This window comes from Vulpes lagopus, chromosome 2 (assembly GCF_018345385.1).
Source record: "Vulpes lagopus strain Blue_001 chromosome 2, ASM1834538v1, whole genome shotgun sequence".
NCBI classification, from domain to species: Eukaryota; Metazoa; Chordata; class Mammalia; order Carnivora; family Canidae; genus Vulpes; species Vulpes lagopus.
In genome coordinates, this window is record NC_054825.1 from 87,596,870 (window position 1) to 87,621,479 (window position 24,610).

General features: G+C 40.9%; 1 protein-coding gene across 7 annotated transcripts in view; it reads left to right on the plus strand.

Annotated features, from left to right (window-relative positions):
* Nucleotides 1–24,610, plus strand: part of ARFGEF3 (ARFGEF family member 3) — a 177,290-nt gene that overhangs the window by 39,525 nt on the left and 113,155 nt on the right. For 6 of the 7 annotated variants that reach the window (XM_041744802.1, XM_041744803.1, XM_041744804.1 and 3 more), the window contains 3 exons: nucleotides 2,892–2,973; nucleotides 6,214–6,345; nucleotides 20,890–20,958. In XM_041744802.1, the coding sequence (XP_041600736.1) occupies nucleotides 2,892–2,973; nucleotides 6,214–6,345; nucleotides 20,890–20,958 (283 nt within the window). Of the gene's footprint in view, nucleotides 1–2,891; nucleotides 2,974–6,213; nucleotides 6,346–20,889; nucleotides 20,959–23,364; nucleotides 24,288–24,610 lie in introns of those variants that run through there. The other variant, XM_041744808.1, reaches the window with a different exon arrangement.

Here is a 24,610-nt window from a genome sequence, read left to right on the forward strand (position 1 = left end):
TGTAGCCTTGGGCAGGCTACAGAAGCTCTCTGAACCTCCAGTTTCTCAAGTGTAAAACAGGGTGAAAATGCCTATTTTAAGATTGAAGTGACAGGTACACTAAACAGAAATAAGTGCTAATTTTATTTTTCTCTTTCTTAAATGAAAGCAAGTATCTGTTCTGTTGTGTTCTTGGCCAGATTTTTCTGAGCACCCGTGATGGTGTCTTGCTCACAGCAGGCACTCAAATGTTGGTTGAATAGGTGGTTGGATGGATGGGGTGCCTTGGCTTAGTACTTAGATGAAATCTCTGTCTCCTTTCTCAAAACATTTCTAAGAGATCTCTTGATACTAAAAGATCTCTCTCTGGAAGAGAGCTTGGTTTTGTCACCACCCCCCTCCCCCAGGACAGTTAGTTCCATGTCCTGTGCAAAATCTGTCCACATACTATGACAAGATTAGATCTTATTATTCCGTGTGGCAAACCATGAACTGTGCTGCCTTTGTCTATTTCCAGGACTGGACAGACTATAGCCTGTAGGCCAAACCTGGCCTAGTGCCTGTTTTTGTAAATAAAGTTTTATTGGGACATAGCCATGCTTATTGATTTATGTATTGTCTATGACTGCTCTTGTGCTATGGCAGAGTTGAGTACTTAAAGACAACATGGACAGAAAACCTAAAATGCTTATTATCTCCCTCTTTATGGAAAAACTTTGCCAACTCCTGATATCTTACTTGTACTCCTTACTGCAACCCTGCAGTATTGGTCATCAGATGCCCCTTTTGTGGATTAGGAAGTAAGACCCAGTTATATATCTTGATTGAGATCATACAATGTATGTATAGCAGGTTCAGCATTCCCAGGAGTGGCCCTGTTGCTGCTGAATGTGGCCTCCACTCTTGTTTGATGCCCTTGGTGGGTGATGTGTGGTACTTGGGCATTTTCAATTCAGGGCCACTCAGCAGAGATTTTCCATCGCCCAGGCTGTGAGACTGTGAGGGTTTGGAACCTCATACTTGCTCACTGGTACTGCATGTTCACTGGCAGATCTGACTTCAAATGTGAGCAGAAAGTTCATCCCCAATGAATGAATCCTGATGGATATTTGATTGTTTCAAGGGTTTGCAGATGACATTCTGTTGTTCTTCTGTTAATACTCCATCTGCCTTTTATTACTACTTTGCAATGCTCACCCTTCCAGTTAATTTTTCCAGCTTATAAACTGGTTATGATTAAAACAAAAGAAAAAAAACTTGGAAAAAAATCACTCCTGCTTTAATTGACTGCATAGCAGTGTTTGCCTTGTAATGGTAGTTAAGCTGGCAATAACGGTACAATGAGAGAATTCCAGCCCCCTCGCTGGAAGTAACACTGGGTAATTTATCCATCTGTCACAGGATTTATCTAATGAAAAATGGCTGCAGTGTTAATGGATTGTCACGTAAAAGTGGCTATTGTAGCATTGGGTTGGTGAGGGGAGAGGTGAGGACTGTGAAGGCGAATGTCCTCTGATGGAGTCTGTCTTTGTTCTTTCTTTGTGGTCACCATTAGGGAGGGTCTGTGACTCTTGCTTCATCTGTCATGGAGCTGCTGATGGAGGATCCATAGAAAAACAGAAGAGCTGCAGGGTGGATAGGAAGGAATCAGAGCTATAATTAACTTTCTGTGTCATTGTATTCTACAACAGCAACCCATATTTCTCCAAACTCGAAATCCTATAGTCTCACCCCGTAGCTTTCATACTCCCTAAAGTCAATGAATCTTTCAGTTTATGCTGAAAATATAAAACAGATAAAAACGAGGTTGCTATGGTTTAAGTGGGGGCGGGGGAGCATGGTAAAATTAAGTAACATCCCATTTGTTATGCTAGTGTAGCTCCATGGGGAAATACGAGGTTGATTAAAATTCTTAGATATTGTTTAATTATTTAGAGTGAATGTTCTAACAGAAAGATGTTTTTCTTTTTGTAGCTCTTCTGGCTTACTCCTAACATACTTTAGTGCCCAGTTATTTTGTTAAGCCCTAAAATATCCAAGTACCTCTCTACATATGTCTTTTTCATCTCTCCCTTGGTACCAGGTACTTTTCATTGGTCAAAGCTGCTGACATTTATATTTCTGTCTTGGAAACATGCTTATCGAAAACCCATCAAAAAATTCAGATCTACCTGCTGGAGACCAAAAAGCAAATTTAAAAAGTATAAATGATTGTTGAACATGTTGAATTGGAGAAAAATTGACAAGTTAATAGAATTTCCATTTATATTGATGAGGCACAGTAGTGGTGTAATGCATCCACTTTGTTGGTGAGAGAGAAGTATGAGCAAGGCATTGAAATCTATATAAATGGTACTTTCTAGAGTTATTCCCCCCAGATATCCTAGGTCCTATATTTAGGAAAGAGAAAGGCATGTACATGGACCAGTGAGAGCCCCACCATGTAATAATTTGTGCACTAAAGCAATTGGTTGAGGGTCCTTGTGTTGGCTCTTCCTATAGCCGAGGCAAGTGCCGATATGCTATCTTTTTTTTTTTTTTTTTAAGATTTTATTTATTTAAGAGAGAGAACATGAGCAGGGGCAGGGGAAGGACAGAGGAAAAGGGAGAAGCAGAATCCCTGCTCAGCAGGGAGCCCGATGTGGGACTTGATCCCAGGACCATGAGATTATGACCTGAGTCAAAGGCAGACACTTAACCAACAGAGCCACCCAGGTGCTCCTGTGTTATCATTTCTGCACAGATTTTTTTTGCTGTGTGTTTTTTTTAAGTCCATGTGCATTTTTATTATTGGTCATAGTTTTTATGTATGTGTGTCACAGCATTTGTGAGTGGGTGCACATAAGGCTTGTATCACTTGACTGCCAGCTTTGCTGAGCTCATATGTTGTCCTTATTTATGTGTTTTGCCAGGGAGAAATGCTTGCTTCCTCTCCAGTTGGCTTTGGAATCCAAGAATGTGAAACTGGCCCAACATGCCTTGGCAGGAATACAGGTATGGCTCTCACTGGGTGCAACCAGGTGACAGAAATTGATAGGATACTTTGGCATTGAAAGAACAAATACTTAACATTTTAAATACTAGCTGTTTAAAGACCCCAACTGTAATTTGTTTGAACTAGGTAATAACCATAAATGATAACAGATTTTTCTTATATTTACCAGCATTTCTCTGGGTATAGTATATCTTGTGGAGCATTTGTCATCTGATGCTGATTCCCAGCTAAACTCACAGAGAAATGAAATATTTTGGAGGATGTCCAACTTTAGGAGAGCAAAGGATCCCAAGAGAGACAACTCCAGTTCTGTACCAATTAAAATCTTGTATATATTTAACATCTTTGATTCTGTGTAAGGAGAATTAGTAAACTGGAAAGATTTTGTCTTGTTTTCTATTTTACAGTTAGGTTGGTAAATGAATTCATGTGTTTTGTTTCCAGAGCAAGAATGGGAGGGGAAAAAAAAAAGAAATTTGGCCTAATCAGAAAAATAAGATTGCTTGAACACTTTCCTTCTCTGAGCATTTGTTTGTTTATATTTTATACTGTATAGAATAGGTCTAATTCCAACAGTGCAAAGGTGATGACTATATAATATATTGACTTTTAAGTGGCTTAGCTTCTAAGTGACAAGCCTGTGGGGTTTATTCAATGTGGCCATGAATTGGTGGCTTCTGTCAGGTGTCTTTTCATATTAGTCTGTACTATCTCATCCTTTAAGTTTCTTTCTCATACATATAAAAGAGTGAGAAGACTATGGCTCTTCTGTCTCCAGTGGATCAAAATTAGATAATGTATGTTTTATGCATTATCTGCATTAGACATTTTTAAACATTGTCAGTATTATTAAAAACTCTTTCTTTATTATTAAAAACGCTTTCTCCAAGGTGATTGGGCCAACCACGAATGTGAATGAGAGTTTTTTTTGACCTGCTATGATATTCCCTTTCTCTAGTATTATATAGATTTCCCACTTATTTTTTTTCAATTGGTTGATTTTAGAGAGAGTGTATGTGCAAGAGGGAGGAAGGGGCAGGAGAGAGAGAGAAAGAGAATCTTGAGTAGACTTCCTGGCTGAGTGTGGAGCCCGGTGTAGGGCTCAATCCCAGGACCTTGAGATCATGACCTGAGCTGAAATCAAGAGTCTGATGTTAAACCAACTGAGCCACTGAGGCATCCCCCATTTATTTATTTATTTATTTAACTCCCAAATACTCTAAGCTTACAGAACCATGTTTTCAAGGGCTTACTTTACCATGTTAACTCCACTGACTTGATGGACAATGAGTCTTCCTCTTACTAGCCCCTGTTACTTCCTCTTAACTTTCAGCATGCTTGTAGGGCTTTTTCCCCAATCTTTATCACTTTAGGTAAAAACAAGTTTGAATATAAACTTTAACTCTGGGATGCCTGGCATGCACTGCATGACAGTGAAGAAATCACTTTTGAGGGATCCCTGGGTGGCGCAGCGGTTTGGCACCTGCCTTTGGCCCAGGGCGCGATCCTGGAGACCCAGGATCGAATCCCACATCGGGCTCCTGGTGCATGGAGCCTGCTTCTCCCTCCACCTGTGTCTCTGCCTCTCTCTCTCTCTCTGTGACTATCATAAATAAATAAAAATTAAAAAAGAAAAGAAAAGAAAAGAAATCACTTTTGAGAGGATGTAGACAAAATGTCAGGGCGTCCTAAGAAGATTTGAAATACTCGATTTCTGGATTTGCAGTGACATTCTGCTAAAAGAGGGAATCCTTACACAGGATAAATCAGAATTCCAAAAGTTCTTCACGGCTGCAAATCTACACTAAATAGGACGAGGACAGATAAATATAAAATCTTACACGAGGGTCTCAAAAATTGACTGTCTCAGGGCAGAATGGGAAGAATAGCCTAATTGCAGCCCTTGTGAATGAGAATTAGGGATTTCAGGGTGAGTCAGCATAGAATGTACTGTGACTTACAACTAACTCATTTGATCTGAGAATATAATTAAAGTTATGCATTGCTGTTTTTTGGCTTTTGGTTTGAGGCAATAAACACATTTAATTATCTCACATAACTAGAATTCTAGAGGCAGGCAGTTCTAGGTTTGGTGTGACAGCTTAATGGTGCCACCAAGATGCCATTTTTTTTTTTTTGTCTTTCCCTTCTGCCATCTTAAACATTTTTAAGACTTTTTTTCAAGAGCAATTTTAGATTTATGATAAAATTGAGAAGAAGGCACAGAAATTTCCCATATATCTGCTATGCCCACCCGTCCCATTACCAGCATCACTCACCAGAATGGTATTTTTTTTTTTTTTTTTTTTTTTTACCAAGAATCAAACTACAACGACACATCATAATCACCTAAAGTTCATAGTGTACCTTAGGGGGCACTCTTGGTTGCTTTTATTCTTTAATGTCAGACAACCCCTTAAAGTTTGACATTCCCTCTGGAGGCCACATTTTAAGTAGGAGAGTATCTGTGAAGCCACCTCACTCCAGGAACATTTGAAGATGCCCAAGGAGGTTTAGTATGGAGAAGAAGAAACTTAGGTGGACTTCATAGCTGACTTCTGATAGTTTAGCTTAGTCCTTGTGGCTCCAGGGAAAGATGAGGGAGTAGAAATTCTAGGAAGGGTTTTGGTACAATCTAAGAATTTTATGGAAAATGAAAGTTGTTCCCGAATAGAAAAGAGCTGTGAGGTGTAATGTCTCTTAAGAGACCTCATTAAAGTGACTGACTTCTCATTTTGGTTTTTGTGGGATTTGTTTTCTGATGAAAATGCATTAAGATTTGTGAGCTCATGAATACTACTTGGGTAAATGACAGTTCACATTAGGAAGTAAAAAGGTAAATTCTGAAAACTGAACTTGTTGTCTACAAGATGTTCTCCCTTCCTGTGACAAAGCTATGTTAGGAATGTGTATGTGTGAATGTGACTTTTGTAAGGTGCTAGAATCCCCTGGGCACATTCATCCTCCATCCCCACCAACCACATAACCTATTGGTCACCATGTTATTTAGAAAGAATTATTTAATAGCAGCAAAAAGTCTGCCCACACTGTTTACGAAAGGTTTGATATGTTTTTCTTTTTTGTTGTTGTTGTTGCCATGTAGCATGAGTACTTTTCCAATGACCTCCACCTACGTGGCTCCTGAATACAAAAAATTATCCTCAGTACATTCTAAGGTTTTCCCCTGCTGCCTTATTCTGTTGTATCTATCTGTGATCATTGCCTTGTGCTCTTTACAGAAGCTTCTGTCAGAAGAGAGGTTTGTATCCATGGAAACAGACTCTGATGAGAAGCAGCTGCTCAATCAGATTCTGAATGCTGTGAAAGTGACGCCTTCCCTCAATGAAGACCTGCAGGTGGAAGTGATGAAGGTTGGTTTGACGTGGCTGCCAGTTTGCGTCATTGGGACGGGAACAGACTGATCCCCCCACCCCCGCCCCAAGCCCTCGTTGTTATCTTGAAAATGCTTCTGTATTGTGGTCATGCCAGCTCCCCCTTCATTTGGAATGTATGGTGGTTCTTGCCTATGGTCCCCCAGAATTACCTGGATTGTTGAACAGAAATGACAACTAAGTAAGAAGATAGAATTTCGGTAAATCTATATGATTTTTGGTCTGATCCTGCATATCCAGTGTTGCTAAGAAATGTATTTATCACATTTTGAGAGCATGCATGTGAGTAGATCCAGCTTAGGGGAGTTCCGATCATTCTGAGTATTCTGCTACCTGTTTATGATTAAACAGAGCAGTGACCTAGTGATGTTTTCACATATCCTAAGGCTCTAGAAATAGTCAATTTAGGGTCAGGAAGACTATCCTTCGGAACCACATTAGAATCACATCTTTCTTGTCTATTCTCAAATGACATGAACTTTATTCTCCCACATTTCAGTTATTTTTTCAGGGGATAGCATCTCTCCCTCTTCTTTCCCTCTGCCCTCTCTTGAGGATCACCATGACTGGGAGCCCTTCATGCTGACTCTGGAATGTGTCCTATGCTGTGAATGAACAGGGAGCTGAGCAGAAGAGGATGGAAATCTCTCTCCTAGAACAGTACCTCAGTCAGAGCAACACAGCTAGAACCACTGGGCTGGCTTTTAATAATGCCATCTATTCCTTCTCTCCCTGGAGGAATAGGTACAGAGAAATATTTGGGAAAAGTTGGTGTCATATAATGATTGATTTCTTTCCTGGAAATGCACTGAAGGATTTTTGTCTTGGATAAGAGACTTAACTCCTCTGGGTTTCAGTTTCCCTGTTCAGCAAAGAAAAGATTATTTCAGTCATGACATTTTCCTCATGCCTTGCACCTCACCCTAGCCGATAGTATGAGTAATTGAGTGCAGTGATGATAAGCTGAGACTCTGAAGCCAGCTCATCCACTTTCTAGTTGGATATCCTCGGGTAGATTCCTTAACTACTCTGTGTCTTGGTCTCCTCATCTATAAAATGGGGGAAATAGTAGCACCTGCCCAACAGGACTGTTGCAAGGATTAAATAAGTGATATTTGTAAAGAACTTAGCACAGTATCTAGCATAAAGCAAGTGCTTCAGAAGTGTTAACATATGCCTACTACTTCCTACCTGCTGCTGCTGAGTCATAATCTCAGTGGGTGAGTCTAGGAATATTCTTTTTTTTTAAGATTTTTTAAATTTATTTGAGAGCGAGAGAAAGCATGAGTGGGAGGGATGGAGAGGGAGAGGGCTAAGCAGACTCTGCTGAGGAGGGAGCCCCACATGGGGATTGATGTGGGGCTCAATCCCAGCACCTCAGGATACTGACCTGAGTTGAAGGCAAATGCTTAACCGAATGAGCGACCGGGGGGCCCCCTAGGAATATTCTTAAAATAAACATTGAGAATCCCTGAACTAGCTGGTCTTGATGATCTCATTCATCTTTAACTCTCTTCAATTCTGTAATGGACAGTTTTGCCTTGTCCTCTGACATATGTTTGGCAGCTGTGCGTTCATAGGAACTGAAGACTAACCACTTCTAGAATTTATTTTACTCTTCCATTTCCTCCATGCTGCTGTTGAGAGACAAGGCCAGCTGCCACGGTAATCATTTCTGTGGCTTCCAAGACCAGTCTGCTGAATCATTCTTGTATTATTAGGTCTCCATACGCTGAATGGTGAGCTGTGGTGTCCTACTGAAACACCTCACAGATTTCACGTTACTCTGGAACTTCTCCCAGGAATATACCTTTTTGTGGAATACAGGAATATGTATTAAAAATTAAAAGGAGAAAGTACCTATTCTTAAAGTCTTGGAGAAGCAGGATGTTTAATGGTTATGTCAACAGTAACACCTGTTTTGAAAACTTATGCTTGCTTGCTACTTCCAGCCCAGCAGTGCCTTCTGCTAGCCTTGCTGAGGACAGCAGTTGACACATGTTAACTCTACTGGAAACCCTGGAAAGCTTATCTTAATGGACTTTCTAATGACACCATGATAAACCATTGGTATTTGTCGTTAATGTCTGGGAAGAGATCAGGCATTGTCAAAAAACAAAAAACAAAAAACAATAATGTAGGCTGCCATTCTTTAAAATTAGGTTTCCAAAATGCTTAAAAAGAGAAGGGCCTTTGCCCTATGCTATTATTCTTAACCATTTAAACATTGGGATTGGGAAAAAATATTTCCACTCACAACAGACCTAGCCTTCAGCTAATTTCTTTTATACTATACTTTTATTTAGACCAACAGTTTTAGCCAAGCAGCTAAACAATGAATGATAAGATAACATGCTGTGATAACCACAAGGGAGGGCTCCATGAGCATTTCTTATTTCTGACATTTGGATTATTTGGATCTAAGATATATCCAAATTATAGCATTGCTGGCTTATAAATAATGATAATGTTTATGCCCTTTATCTATGCAGGAAGAATTTCTGTGGTTACTTTAGTCACCTTCAAAAGCGTGTACCCTTTTATCTTGGATGCTGTAATATTTGTAATGGCCTGAGAAAAAACTCACAAATAAGTCCTTGTTTTGCTGACATCATTAGAATATGAAAATGTTTTTGCCACTTCTCCCCAAAATACAGTTAACAAAGAGGGAATTGGATAAGCCCTCAAGGAAAGGCTGGATTCATTTCATATGAAGGGTATATTTATTCCTGATGCTTCTACATAACTCATTCTCATGATAAATTATCCAAACTAGGAATTACCTGTCAAAATCTCCTAGTCATTTCATATAAATATTTTGTAGGTACGAGAAAATCTTTTAAGGTGAGATATGGTAGGCATTTTCAAACACCAATATGCTATTCAAGAGCGATAAAGGCACACCATGCAGTTTTTATTTATGTCTGTCCAACCACAGCATAGCACATTTTTATGACAAACCCCAGGTGCTATTTTTTAAGAAGTGATGCCATGCATTTTACTCACCTATTGCTATCTGGTAGTGTTTATAAACACGAGAAATTGAACCCTGTCACACTTTTCAGAGTATGTAGCAGTTGTATTGAATTCCTGGAGAGAAAATAATATGGTTTCCTCTTTTAGACATTTCCCTAAGATTAAACTAACTAATAATGAAACTCAAAATTCTGATGGTAATGTTCTCATTTAGAAGGAAGGCCCTAGACTGTCATTTGGAAGGTTAAAGAAAAAAAAAATCAGTGATGCTTACTCCTGACAAATTAAATAGGAATGAGGTTAGACCACTTAGTCTAAGATCTGTTCTACAGGGTTTTACAATCTAACAGGAGAGGGAGAAGAGGCAATTTTGATTTATTGAAATGGCCATGGAATCCAAATAAAAATTTTATAGCTTGAGCAAATCAAATTTCAGCACTGTAGAATCAAAAAGAAAGTTTTTCTGAAGATAGATTACCTTAGTAATGCATTAGTAGACAGCAGGGAACTACTTAATATTTACGTTAAGTACTTGTCTGCTTTGGTAGCATTTTCCCAAGGTGTGTGCCATTTCTGTAAATGCCATGCAGACTCCATAGAAGCCAGCTACGTAACTAATGACATCTCTGACTAGAGCAATTAGGACTTTTTTCCCCTTCTTCCTGATAGATAACATTTAGTGCGGTTATTAGCTGGTACAGCTGGCTGGTCTTTAAAACCGGAGGGAATTATGGCTGGCCTTCTGCCTCCATAAGTGTGTCAGAGATGTGAGCATCCTGAGGAGGGCCGCTAGCTTTGTGTTTAAGGAAGGATGTGATACTGGATACCGAGAAAGCATTTGATGAACGTTCTGGTATTGGATGTTTTACTTTGTATGCACCTTTAGGTAATAGAAATGAATATTGACTGGATACTGTAGTTTTTAAAGGGGAAATGACAGGGGCTGATTAATGTTTATTATGCATTAGATGCTCTGGTAAGTACTTTACATTCATACTCAGGTCATACATCTAGTAAAATGGAAGGGCCAGTATTTGAACTGTAATTCACCTGGAGGCCAAATGTGTGCTTTTAAACAGTGGGCTAGGTTTCTTGCCTTCTGAGTCTCTTCTAAAAGGCATGTACATGGTAGTCATTAGTATCCCCATTCCAAAGATGATTGAACAGAGAAATTAAGTCACGGGGCAGTAAGGGGCAAAGCTGATAGTGGCTGAGAATCCTGTGTGTTTTTGGCATCCTCCATGACAGTGCATTCTCTTACTAGTTTCAAGACCTAGATTCAAATTTGAAGAATCAATATCTCTTTCCCACCAAATTAGCTGACAAGTGTGTGGGTGTCAAAGAGCGAGAGAGAGAAGGATCGAGATTGAGATCAGGTTGAGGGAAGAGAAAAAGAATGTCATTTACTGTTGAGGTATTTTTATGTTTTACAACAAAAGCCAACCAAACATCTATAGAAAATACAAAGATGAGTGATTGATAGAAAACGAGGTAATGGCTATAGAGCTGGTAGACCAAAGCTTCAGGATGTCCATTTATAACTCTGGTCTTACAGTGAGAAGGAGAGAGTGCTTTTAAATTATGTACCAGCATTGCAGTCAGCACCTTTGTCTGGGAGGAAGAAACAGACCAAATGGAAGGACTGGTTCTAAATCCCCTCAATCATGTCTTGGGCACCTGGGTGGCTCAGCCCATTAAGTGTATGTAACCGTTGGTTAGCTTTCAGTTTTGTTACAGTTATAAAAATATGTGCATCATCTTAATAAAATGAATACCTCTAAACTCATTCAAATTATGAACCTGAACATTAGAAAAATACCTTTGCTTTGAGAGTTTCTTCTTACTCTCTTTTTTTCTATAGCCACCCCCTCCCCCTACAGCCTATAAAGGTAACTTTCTTCTGCAGTATGCAGTAATGGAAAAGTGTTTCATCATATATTTCTGATTCCTAAAAAAGGGCTTCATCATGTTTACTATTGTTAAATTGTAGCTTAAAAGAAGAATCTTCTGAATTGTTATTTATTGATCATCTACCAGTATATATTTAGGGTCCTAATCATTAGTCATAATTCCACAGTCTACAGAAAACACCCCACCATTTATGCCAATAAATTTCTATTCCATCCTACTAGGTAAAATTCATATGATTTGGTTACACTGGGGAAGCTTTATAATTATTAAATGTCTAACATATAGAGAATCAAGTTGGCTTTAGCTCTTTAAAAACTATCTTGAGGAACTTGGTTGATCATGTCTATAAGCATTGATTATAGAATTATCAAAAACCTCATGTGTATATGGGTAGAGACTATCTGAGATGAGGTGCCTGTTCTGGGGAGAGTCTGAGAGGGAGAGAAAGAGGGAATAAAGGTGTTATCTAAGACATGCTGATGAACTTTACTTCTTAAAGCATCAGCTATGAGATTAGGTCGAAATAAGTTTGTTACAGACTAACCTAGAACAAGACAGTTCATTGAACTTTTCAGTTTGTTTTCTCTTAGACTTATTTCCATTGGTTTATTCAGTGAGTGTATTTTTATTACCAGCAACATATAAAATTTTGTAGGATTAAAAGCAGTACCTTCAAAGACAAGTGTTCAAAATCCAATAGGAAAGAGATAACAATGTACACATTTACCATAATTCAAGGTAGTTGTGTATGTTGTAGCAGAAGTGGAGTTGGAGAAATTCAGAAGGAGAAACCACGTTGAGCTGGATAGATCAGTGTTTCAAGGAGAGGGTAATATTTGAGTTGGATTTTGAAAGGTGTATAGAATTCTGACAGTGATATTGGGAAGGTGGGCGTTCCTGGTAGAGAAGAAAAGCCCTATAGATGGGAAAGCATGGGCTGTAAACTGTGATTACTGAAGGCTGGTAAGTGATGAGCCTGGAGGGGAGGTTGAGAGAGGTTCTCTGGGGCCTGATCAGAGTGAGCAGGAGCAGGACAGGGACACTTCCAGAGATGGGTGTTAGGTGTTGAAGGTGCAGGGGAAAAGAAGGAAGAGTTTTGCATGATGGTCCAGAATCAGCAGAACTGAGTCAGAGACGCTGGTGAAATATAAGAGCCTAAGCAAGAAGTCCTGAGGACTTGAAACAGATTGGTGGCAACAGGAAGGGTCCTGTGCAACTATGTGTGGAAAAGTGCACCCAGCTGCATGGGGCTGATCTGCAGAGAGAGAATCAGGAGCTGTGGTGGCTGGCAGTGGAGTAGGTGGTAAGTAGGTGGTGAAAGAAAAATCCAAAGTGATTACAGGAGTAGGAGCCAGGATTTCTGACTGAATGGTGGATTTTTAAGGGGCCAGTTTAGGAGAGAGATAGTTCACATTGTCAGATATTAAAGAATTATAATATTTTTAAAGGATAATTTAAAGAAATACAAGTAGTTCAGCACCACAGGCTTTCCAAAATAGAAGAAAGTTCACTGCAAATCCCATAAGTATGACTGATTTTTGTATATTTGTTTCTAATCCTGTCTATTTATGTGTTCAGTTATATTCATTGTGTATATAAGATTTTTTTTTTCTTTTCACTTTAGATTATAAACCTTTCCCACAGGGCTATATTTATTCCTTTCATATAATTTTAATGGTTGCATAATTAGGAATTTTAGAGGTGGGGGAAGTGTTCGCTGTGTCACGTTGGAGACTTAATGCTGTTGACAAGATTTTCATGGAATTGCATATATTCATTGGTGCTGTTGAGAAGTTGAAATCAGGGACTGAAACTTGGAAGAAATGTTGGCTCCAGTGATAGATTTTTGAGACTCTAGTTAGAGGGAAGAGTTACGAGAACTTGCCAAGGGGGAGAGAGTTTGGAAGGAAGAGCAGAATGGTTTATTTATTTATTTGTTCAAGTGAATTAGCCAAGCTCATTATAATTTAATATTCACACAAATTTTTTTTTACAGATATCACTGGTACAGCATTTCCTAGAATTAGGTGGTAAGGGCATATTGATGAATATCAATGAATATCAGACTTACTACTTGTGGCAACAAATCAAGGCCAGAAGAAACATGACCATATGCCAATTAGAAATGTTTTCCAAACTGGGTACTCAGGAACTCTAGCAAAATATTCTGTGGACTAAAAAAATCTGTCAGAATAGCCATTTGCCAGAATGTGATTTCTCAAACTACCTGTCACCTTAGCCTCAGATAAGTCTGTTTGAGTCCTAAGGGGTAGAAGTTTCATGTGATACAATAATTTCATTTTTATGTAAATCAAAATAAAGGTTAGGATCATAGCTCAACTACCTGTTGTTAACTTCAGTCTTGGATCTTTGGAGCATAGTGAAGGACCAGTGGGTCATCCCAGATCCCCTCCGAAAGTCCTTGATTCTCCCTCTGAGGCTTTTGGAAGCAGAGTAACGTTGTAGGGGTTCTCAGCTATATTCACAAGGCATGTGGGGTATAAGTGATCTAAAACAGTGATTCTCAACTGGGGACTATTTTGTCCCCCAGAGGATATTTGGCAATGGCTGAAGAAATTTTCAGTTGTCACAACTGGGAGTGCCACTGTCATCTGGAGGGTAGAGGCCAGAGATGCTGCTAAATATCCTGCAATGCACAGAACAATCCCCCACAAAAAGAATCATTTGACCCCAAATGTCCATCACACTGAGGTTGCAAAACTTTGATCAAAATAAGAAAAAGAAATGCTTATTTTGGGCGGCCACATTTTAATTGTAGATGAGAAGAAAATGTGCCCTGACATTCTATATGTACTTTTTCACTACCCCCACCCCCACTCCAAAGATACACATTCTTCTGTTCTGCTGTCTTCAGAAGGCGGAATCTGCTTTATTGTTCATGTGTAGACCCTGAGGAAAAGAATCTGATTCTAGTTCATGGCCAAGGTACACTTTCAGCAGCTCACACCCCATAAGGCTGCACATGCAGAAGAGGGGCATGCCCTGCACCCAATGGAAAGGCATTTGGTGGCTCAGAATCCCCATGCTCAACACTGAATTTCCCATCCTTCTTTTTGCCATATTTGACAGAGTAAAAAAAAAGAACTGGAATGTTTCTAAAGAGAAGGAATTATGCAATTATTTTTAATTTTATGAAGTTTCATGCCAAGATAAAGGAAATGCCAGAAGGAAATGTGCATGAAGTAACGAAGTTAGATTTTCCACCAGAACCAGAGCTGGGGTTTGAAATGCGTTTGGCATTAAGAATTTGAAGAGTGTTGTCTGCTCTATGCTCCAGTAAAGACAAGGCCTTCTGTGGGCTGGACTCAAGTTTTTAGTAACTTTTTTCGAGCTGTAGTAGATTTTGTTTGGTTTGATTTATAAATAACATCTGGTATTTGGGAAAGTAAAACTCCAGTCACCTTAAGATACACTCATATGTAAATTAAGATTATTTTAATAGTTTAAAAAAGAGGGAAAGAAGACTTCCTTATTCATTCGATATGCGTCCATATCCTCAATATGTCTTGACTTCCCCAAATCAGCTCGCTTCTTGATGGAACCTGTGGTGTCTTCCCTAGGGTTAATTTACTAATTGTGCATGTTATAGCATGTTAAATTTAAAAATCCACCGAAAGAAGAAAGGAGCATTACAACTAGTATGCTATGCATTAGACCCAGAGACTTCCCCAGAGTACAGTGTGTTTTCCCAGTCATAGTATCCACCACAATTTATTGTGACCCCTTATTTTATGATGGTCTTCAACACCAGGTCTTATCCTTGCAAGATCAGGGTGTCTCTTTAGTTCAGTACTATATGCTCAACACTAGCACTAGGTCAGGTCACTAGTAACACACCCATAAATGTCTGCTGCATACATGGATGGGAGCCTGAGCAACACAGCACACAGTTAGACATAAAGCAGACATGCAGTTGCAATCCATTAAGCTCAAGAATCACTTCTTCGCTCTAGCATTTGCAGAAACAGTCCTGGGGAGAACTCATCTGGAACCTTGGGAGAAGTGAGATCTTTGAATCCTAAATCTTAGGCAAGTTACCATTTACTATGTTGAGTGCAAAAGGTAGGTTCTCAGTGGAGCATAGCAGGAGATTTCAAGAAGGAGAAATATTCATGGCATCTCATGGGAGAGGCCATCTGATTAGTTGAGATGATTTTCTCACTGTCCAGAGCAAGATCCTGCCAGGTGACTGGATATCCCAAAAGGAGGCTTTACTAAATTCTGATTACCCTAACCGAGTCTTCAGAAGTTCTAGTATTCTTATCTTATGTGGTTGCAAAATCTGCCTTTAGCCAGTCTGAGCAACCTGAGTCTGGCATTCAGATTCCTAGGATAATTTTCTTCTATACAACTGGGCTGTCTTAACATGTTGTCTACACATTTTACAAAAATGACTAGACACGAAGGTGCACAGTCTCACTGAAACTCTGTGAGGATGATCACTAAGGTGAACAAGGTATAGGAGAGCTTGAGTACAGGCCAGGACACCACACCTCCCGAGGCCTGACAATGTGCTAAACATGTTAAGCATCAAAAAAATGCTACTAAGAAGCTACTACTCCTAAGAAGCTTATAAAAGTCCAATGAGGCATAGAGAGGGATGCAGATTTAAGTGATAAGTCTAAGCTGCTCTGAAGAAATGGTATAGAATGTCTGCATTTCCTGCCCATTCTGAGTGTCACACCCGTAATAGTAATATATTATACATTTTGAACAAAGTGTATCACTGTTCTCTGAAATATGCTGCTATATTAATACCTAAATATAAAGCATTGTAAAAAAAAAAAAAAACGGGACTGTGGGAGATCAGTGTGATCCACTAGAGGGGTAGGGAGTAGGAGGAGAGAACAGCGATGGGATGATACAAGGTTTCACATATTGGTGACAGTTGTCTTTTAGGGTGGGAATTCCCTGCATCCCTTTGCCAAATGCACCCCAGGCAATTCACTTGTCACTGGAATGACTAGAATCTGTCTTTAACTTCCTCTACATCCTAAGTGTCTGCTTTTATCACTCTGATTTACAGTTTGCCTCAGCTCCTCTATTTTTAGTTGGGATTTATGGGTCTGCCAAGCTCTAAAACAATACGTGCAAGACACTTAACCATTGGGCAGTTGAATTGCTGTGCACCAGGGTTCCAGCCTACCTCTCTAGCACCATCTCTAGCCTCATACCTTCCCGTATCTGTCTTTACTTGTGACATTTCCTTTGCTTAGCACATCTTTCCCTCCCTCTCTCTCCTGCCCATATGTCACCTCATCAGCAAAGTCTCCTCCAGGTTACAATGCCTTCTAGCCTTCAAAGTTGTTTTAGCCCTCACAACTGCAACAGCATTCATTACCACCAGCCCTGAAGTACAGTTAGGCCTGTGCTAGTTTCTCCAAGAGATGAGTGTTCTTGATGCCAAAGATTGTGCTTGCTTTTTATACTTGTGACTCCATAGCAGTCAGACTCTGAATGCATAATGACTTGAGCTGATGTGAGGCTGGAAAGGGAAAACATATAGGAGGGAGAACGTGGAGATGCATCAGAATGATGTGGATGCTGGGCAGTAGGAATCCGGGGCAGTGATAAAGAGTAGAATGCAGATTGCCACAGATTTATGCTTTTGAATGTGGATAATCTGATTGATTTCTTTTTAATTTTTATTTATTTATTCATGAGAGACACACAGAGAAGCTGAGACATAGTCAGAGGGAAAAGCAGGCTCTCAGCAGGGAGCCTGATACAGAACTCGATCCCAGGACCCCAGGATCATGCCCTGAGCTGAAGGCAGACGCTCAACTGCTAGGGCACCAAGTTGTCCCTGATTGAGTTTAATTTTTACTTAAAATGTACCTAATCACTTATGTTTAGAATGGATACCATAAGTTACATCACATGGAAGCTTATTTAACCTCTGTGAGAAGGCAGCCCTGGATAGGTACCGTGTACACTACTGTTTTAAACCATTGTTTAGTGTGTTCATTCCTCTAAATATCCTCATGAGGTGGGGGTGGGAATTCTACAGACAGGGGGATAGAGGGCATAGTCACACAGCCATTAGGTGCTGAATCACATGCCATGGTCATGTTACTAAAACAATAGTGTTTTGGCTCTGACATCACAGCACCTGCTCTGTTATACAGTCACAGGGCCCAGTCTGCCTGATGGAGAAACCCCAGTCACAGCTGAGAGAAGTCCTTGGGAGAGGGTTAATCCAGGGCATTTGTGATCAGAAGAGCACACCTGTCATCTTATGCTCATCATCATTATCTGTCCGTATTTGTCTCCCTCTGTTCCTAATGTGACCACGTTTCCCAAATTCTTATCACTTGTGCCCAGTTCTTAAAGTAAATCAGCTTTGCTTTCTCCTTTCTGGTACAATCTTTTTATGCAAAGTTTCTATATGCATTTTATTTTTCAAAGATTATATTTATTTATTTGAAAGAGAGCACGTGCACACGAGTGGAGAAGGGGCAGAGGGAGAGGGAGAAGCAGACTCCCTACTGAACAGGGACCCAACACAGGACTCGATCCCAGGACCCTGAGATCATGACGTGAGCCACCCAGGTGCCCCAAAGTTTCTGTACATATTTTAAATTGAGGAGTTATTTCTTTTATACAGTAGCAATTTGATGATTGTTTTTTAATGATTGGGCTTTTTGTTAGTCTTTGCAGTAATTTTTCCCAATTCATGGAAGACTTTGTGTCTGATTTCCCTATCCCTGTAGCTCACTTATGGAGGCCATGTGGGCTAGCTGAATTGTGAGATACTGCCGATCACTCCAGTTCCTGCTGTTCAGTGATGGTGTAGTCAGTAATGGAATCGCGCTCAGGGTTTAGTTGCTCCTGTTTTCCTTGAGGCCAGTGTAGTGAACTTGAACTTTCTGCCCTCTCCCAGTGCAACAGAGGTCAGCTGCTTTAAATTCATTTTCTATCCCCTAAACTTCCTACACCCAATCTTTGTTTTAATCTGGTGAATTAATGCTTGCTAGGGACTGGGCATATCAACCATTTCTCCATTGATCGTCTTTGATCAGTCCTTTCTGTCTACTGCATCATCCTCTCTGGACACTGCTCTTTGTATGTACTGTGTGAGTCATTGTGGGCCATGAGCACTGTCCTCCCTATAATTCAAACCTGCTCTGCTTCCAACACAAGAAACTCTACTTGAGCTGAAGAAGCTAGCTTCATTAATGTGCTTCACTTCCCTCTCATTGTTTTTGGTGGTTTGTAGTTTTTGCAGATAGCTCAGTGAGTCTTTGGATATTGGTGGCCAGACATTAGGTGTGGAGAGCCTTTTTTCAAGGGTCTTTTGAACTCTATCAGCATTGGCTGGGTGCAGGGATCCTAAGCTTCCTTCAGACTATTGCTAAGAGGCCTCATTCTACATTTACTGACCTCCTTGTGACAGAGGAAGTTGACCCTCCTCGGTTTCCCAGAGAACATTGATTACCAAATACCACTACCAACTCAGTGCCCTTCATGGAGACGTCCCCATTGGTACTGTTCTCTCTTCCTCACCGAAACTGGTTTGATTTTTGAAAACTTCTTTCCAGATCTACTCTTGTGTACCTTGTATGAATGCAGAGTAATGGAAGGCAGAAAGCCAATCACCAGTCTTATAAGTAACATTAATAACTAACCAGTTTAGGCAAATATTTGCCATTATTATTTTCATATTGTAAAGTATTGCCAGTTGTCAGTCTTTATTGTAAATACTGAAGGAACCAAGAGCCCAGATGGACAAGCTACTTCCCTCTCTGCAGACCACCATCTCCACCAGCCAGCCTCTTACAACCTCCCACCTGCCTGCCAGGAATCAGAGAGGAGGGAAAAATTCAAGAAAGGGAAGCTGTGAGAAGTAGCAAAAACTCAAAGTAGGAAAGCTCCATTTGAGAAAGCCTCGAGAGTCTTTCAGATGCCCAATGGATGTTATAGTCTAATGGAGAGATTAAAAATAAGTAAATAAAACAGTTGTTTATGAGCCTGGTACATGTTCTGATATCATGAAACAAAGGGATGTGACCAGCCATTTAGAGACAGTAGTCAGAGGAGGCTACATGCCTCTCTGAGGGGGTTACATTTAAGTTGAGGCCTGAAAAAAGCCAATCAAATGAGCCACCTGATTAACAAAAGCAGGAAGAGCCAAGGACAGGAGGGTTTCAGGCACAGGCACCACCAAGTACAGAGGCATTAGAAGATATGGCCTCTTCCCAAGCCAAATTAGGTCCTCAGGACACTGCTGACCTCGGCTTTCACCACTTCTTGTTTACCAAAGATAGCCATTAAACAAAAGAAAGCCTTTTTCCACAAGGCCTGAGGACAGCTGTTCCCAGCATCTCTCTCTATCTACCTGCTTGGCATGGGGGGATTTTTATCTGGAGGTGATTCTTGGGTACCAGGCTCCTTAAGGATCAAAAGACTGAGAAACAGACCCACAATGAATTTATATAATCTCATGACTAAAATTCAAGAAGATCCCCTTCAGCTTCTTTAATCTCATACCTATTAGCTTTCTCTAAAGGAGCAGCTGTTCCGAGGGTGGCCTGGCTGGTAACTAAACTGAGGGATTGGGAGAAATTCCTTGTCCCATCCGGCAAGTACACTATTCATTGATTAGGTGATATCCTATGGTAAATTTGCTAGGCTTCAGCGTTTTTCCATGAACTGGGCAGAACCAGATGAGAAACACCACCAGGTAGCCCCCACTGGCAGGCCAGGCTGCAAGCAGGACAGTGTTGGGTTGGCGATCGAGGAGCAGACACCAGCGCTGTTTAATCTCGGATGGTCAGTGAGAAAAATTCAGTGTCAGAAGTCAGAGGACAGGGAGAGTCTCACCTCTTAGCTACGAAATTAGAAACAAGTTTTAAAAATGCCACAGAATTTTATCAATCTGTTCGCTGATAGCTCTGCAAGTAGGATGTGAAACATTTAGAGGTTGTTAAAGGTCTTGCAAATGTCATCAACTCATTGTCTGTCTTGTAGAATAAGAGTCATCTGAGACTAATAAATAAGTAAACTCAGAGCAGCATCTGGGGGAAGTTATAGGAGGGAAGAGGAAATTGCCTATTAAGGAATTTCTGTATGTTTTGGGGATCCAGGAAGGGGACAGGAACAGGATAGTACAATGACATGTGGGCAGATCGCATGGTAATTCGGGACATGGAGTCAGATTACTTGGGTTCAGATCTCAGCTGCACAACTTGTTCCTTTGTGGTGGCTTATTTAATCTTAGCATCAGTCTCCTTATCAGGGAAATAAGAACAATCATCACATTTATTAACAGTATTAACCTAGATCATTTACCCACCATGCATAGCGCTGAGCCATGTTATTGGGTAGACCACCTCGAGTTGCTGAGGAATGCTGTCTCTGGCCAGTCTTGCAGTGGCCCTTCCCTGGAGGAAGAGGGTAGGTCCCTTTATTATAGTATTAGTCTCTATTTTATTGGGCAGTGTGCAGCCACTCGTTAGCAGTAAGTAGCATGGGAAGAAACATGAGATAAAGCAAAGAGCAAAGGAGTCATAAAAACAGGGCTGCACAAATGATATGTGAAACCGTATCTCTGTTTATTTCTACATTTTTAACCCCTTCTCTTTCCCTTCCTCCCCCACATCCTGGTTGCTAAAGGTTTTGCTCTGCATAACCTACACCCCGACATTTGACCTGAATGGGAGCGCAGTACTGAAGATTGCCGAGGTGAGTGCCCGCTCCCCCCCCCCCCCCCCCCCCCCCGCCCCCTCCCGGCCCTCGAGTGCTGCTTGTTTGGTGCCTGCTAGCAGCTGCCTCCCCCAAGCTGGGAGAAGTCCCTGCTGGAGTTGAGGTCCAGCAGCCAGCAGTAGGGTAAACCCTTCTCTGATCATTACCTTAGGGAGTTTCCACTAAGGAAATGATCTGTAGGAAGCAGGCTGTGGACTCCATCAGCCTTGGTCATAATGCTCTGCATGCTTTGGTTTGCTTCATTTGAGGTTTTAAAATGGAAATAACAGTACTGGTTCTCCCAACACTACTACACCTCAGTGTTGCATCTCGTTTTGCTTTCTGAATCTGTTTTTCTCAAAAATAATTAAAAAGCATTCGATTTTTTAAAAAATGGTTTTTAAGAAACCAGGTATGAGAGTGAGAGAGAAATTTACTGATGAAATTCCAGGCTCTCCACCTAAAGCCCGATGAACACATTTTGTAACACTCGTTGGAAAGCCTTCTCTTTCCCATCTGTGTTGCAGGCTGGGGAACTGTGCACCTTCCAGCACTCCTAAGAGTATGTCCAACAGAATTCTTGGCTTCTCGAGTGTCTGGCAGATGCCTGTGGCTTTTGGAAACGTCAGCATTCCAAAGCTATACTTTAATACTCTTAGAATAATTTTCTTTCCATTTCTTGAAAAGAGTATCTTCAGAATTCATGTGTTTTGACAAGAGTACATGTGTAGACCTCAAACGGGCAATGATATTCTGAATTCTGAAATTATGAAGAAAAAAGAAAGCTTAATAATCAGTGCTCATGGATATCTATATCTATCTATCTATCTATCTATCTATCTATCTATCTATTTTGCAGTAATGATCACCATTCCTTGAATATACCAGGTAGATAGTGTCTTGAACATGTTTTCTTTTTTCTTTTTCTAATTATTGAGGTATAATAGACAAAAATTCTACATATTCTAAATCTACAACTCCATGTTTTGATATATATACACATTGTGGAATAACTACCACAATGAAACTAATTAAAACATCCCTCAACTCAAAACAAAACAAAAAAAAAAAACAAAAAAAAAAAACATCCCTCAACTCATATAGTTAGCCTTATCATGAGTAGTATTTATATTGGCCTATACCTGTGCTTTTTATGGTGTTGTGTGGCATTAAAGAGAAAATTATTTTTGAGCACATTGAACATTCTTATGTGTCTGTGAAAAGAACAAAAAGCAATTAGCTGACTTCTCACTACAACGTAAATTCCCAAATGTGTATTTATATAGGTAGAAAGAACACTTGTCTTTAACATATTTATATGTTTTACTCCATATAGGTAAAGAAATAGAATATTTTTTCAGTTGATTTTTAAGGGACACCTATGAGTGTTCTCATTATTTTCATATTCCCTTTTTTGTGTGTATATGGTAAGAACATTTAACATGAAATCTACCTTCTAAGTGTAGGATATGGTAGTATTAACTACAGGCACTGTGTTGCTCAGCAGATGTCTAGAACTAAACTTTACACCCATTGAATAGTAACTCCCCATCCCCCCTTCCCTTCAGCCTCTGGCAATTACCAACCTAGTCTCTGTAGGATTTTGACTATTTAAGTACCCCATATCAGTTTGCTTTTAAAATGACAAGTGTAATTTCTGGTTACAGCAAGAAAGCATAGTGGCCTGTTAGCCCTTTGGCATGTGAAGGATGAGAAGGGAAATGCAGCTGTTCCTGCCTAGCCAATCTCCCTGCTGATGGAGCTGAGGACTGTGGTGGAGGGGGGTGGATGGATAACAGGTTGTTCCAGGACCTTCTGGGGTGGGGAGGGGAAGTGCTGCCAGAGTTCCAAGCTACCTTCCAGAGGAGGAGGAGGAGGCTGCCTTTATCATCCTCACAGAAACCAGTTTTCGAATGAGAATCTGAGAAGATTCAAGATGTCATCCCTGAAGAGTGGACACACATGGCCGTGAACCTCCCAAGTTAAGGCTGTTTACTGAAGGTATCAGTAAAGACTCAGCAGGCCTTTTCAGGTAGAATAAAACATCAAAACATAGTGGTCTACCCAAACCTGTAAAGGAAAACCAAGTGTTGTTGGGTTTTGGGGGGGTTTTTTGGTTTTTTTTTTTTTTTTTTTTTTTTTTGTCTTTTGGAAAAAAAACAAAAAGATCTCAGCTCCAAAGCAACATGAAGATAAAGGCGTTCTGGCTTCGTGGCAAGAAGCCCTGGCTCGGGAGAAGCACTGTTTGGATGTAAACCCCAGCTCTGCTGCCTCCACCCACCTGTGGTGTTCTTGGCTACCTCCCTGGGCCTAGCGTCTGTTCTCTGCTGAAGCCACAGTGGTAGTGTGGTTGTGCCATTTGGACAAGTAAGGTAGAATCCACGGAAGAAGCTGTTAGTGCAGATCTAGCCACACAGTAAGCCCTTGCTGCTGCCTTGGGGGAGCGGCAGGTCCATCACGATGTCCCCTGGATAATGCTTTTCTGGCCAGGACCCTGGCAGGATGGGGCATCCAGCAAAGCTTCCTGAGAGAACAGTAACTCGTTCACTAGCTCTCCAGCTCTTCATGTCCTGCTGTGGCCCTCTGCAATCCCTCAGTCGGGGAAGCGTCCCCCATGTGATAGGAGCATGAAGGTAGCGAAGCCGGGGTCAAACCATCATGGACACGTGTGTTGCTTCCAACGCTGGCTTGGACTTTATAGTCCATGAAAAAAGCTTGAGATGACATTCCCTTGAAGGAAGGACTTGATGAAGATCTAGAAAATAAATATCTCATCGTGTATTTGATGGTGGGGCCTTCCACTGGAGCCTGCAGGCCCACTGATGAGGTTCTCGGCCCTTCCCCTCCCGCAGGCCCATGAGCAGACTCTTCCACTGCCCCGTTCACAGCAGGACGTGATTTCGTCTGCAGTTCTCCTGCTCCTCACTCCTTCTGCCATTCTGCTCTGGTCACTGGACATGTTGGAACACTCCCCAGCATAGCAGGACTGTGGAGACTGCTTGGTCACAGGTGTGAGAATCACCATCTCAGCGTGCCTTTGGTAAATGGCAGCATGCAGAATTGCCCCCCTGGGCCTAGACAGCAGCTTCAAGAGAGTAAGACTCCAGCTCTTTTGTCTGGCTGTTCCATGGGAAGGACATTCCCAAGGCAGTCTGCTGACAGAGGCTGAATGATCCCCGAGCATGACAAGCACCACAGATCCTAGGGCCGGAGCTTTACACTCTGCTGCACTGCTCAAAAAAGCCAACAACAGACACACCCTGGAGAGTGCTCCTGCTGCTGAGAAGAATAGTGGACATTTATCCTGCAACCCATCAGATTTCTATGAGGTATAAGTTCCATTTCCAGGCCCTCCCATGGCCATTCTCTCTCTGAGCTGGTAATTCTGAGGAGGCATGACAACATACCCTGTCACTTGTTATGGTGAGAGACAAGTACATAAACTCAAAGACAATAATGTATAGCTGTCCCTCATATTATTTAGCACTTACTCTGTGCCAGTCACTGTTTTAAGAGCTTTACCTATAGTAAACCGTGAAGCAGTATTATCCATATCTGACGGATAAGGCAAATGACACATAGAGGCTCACCAACTTCCCAAAAGTCAGAGAGCTCAAAAGTGGTGGACATGGGATGCAAGACCAGTGGCTGT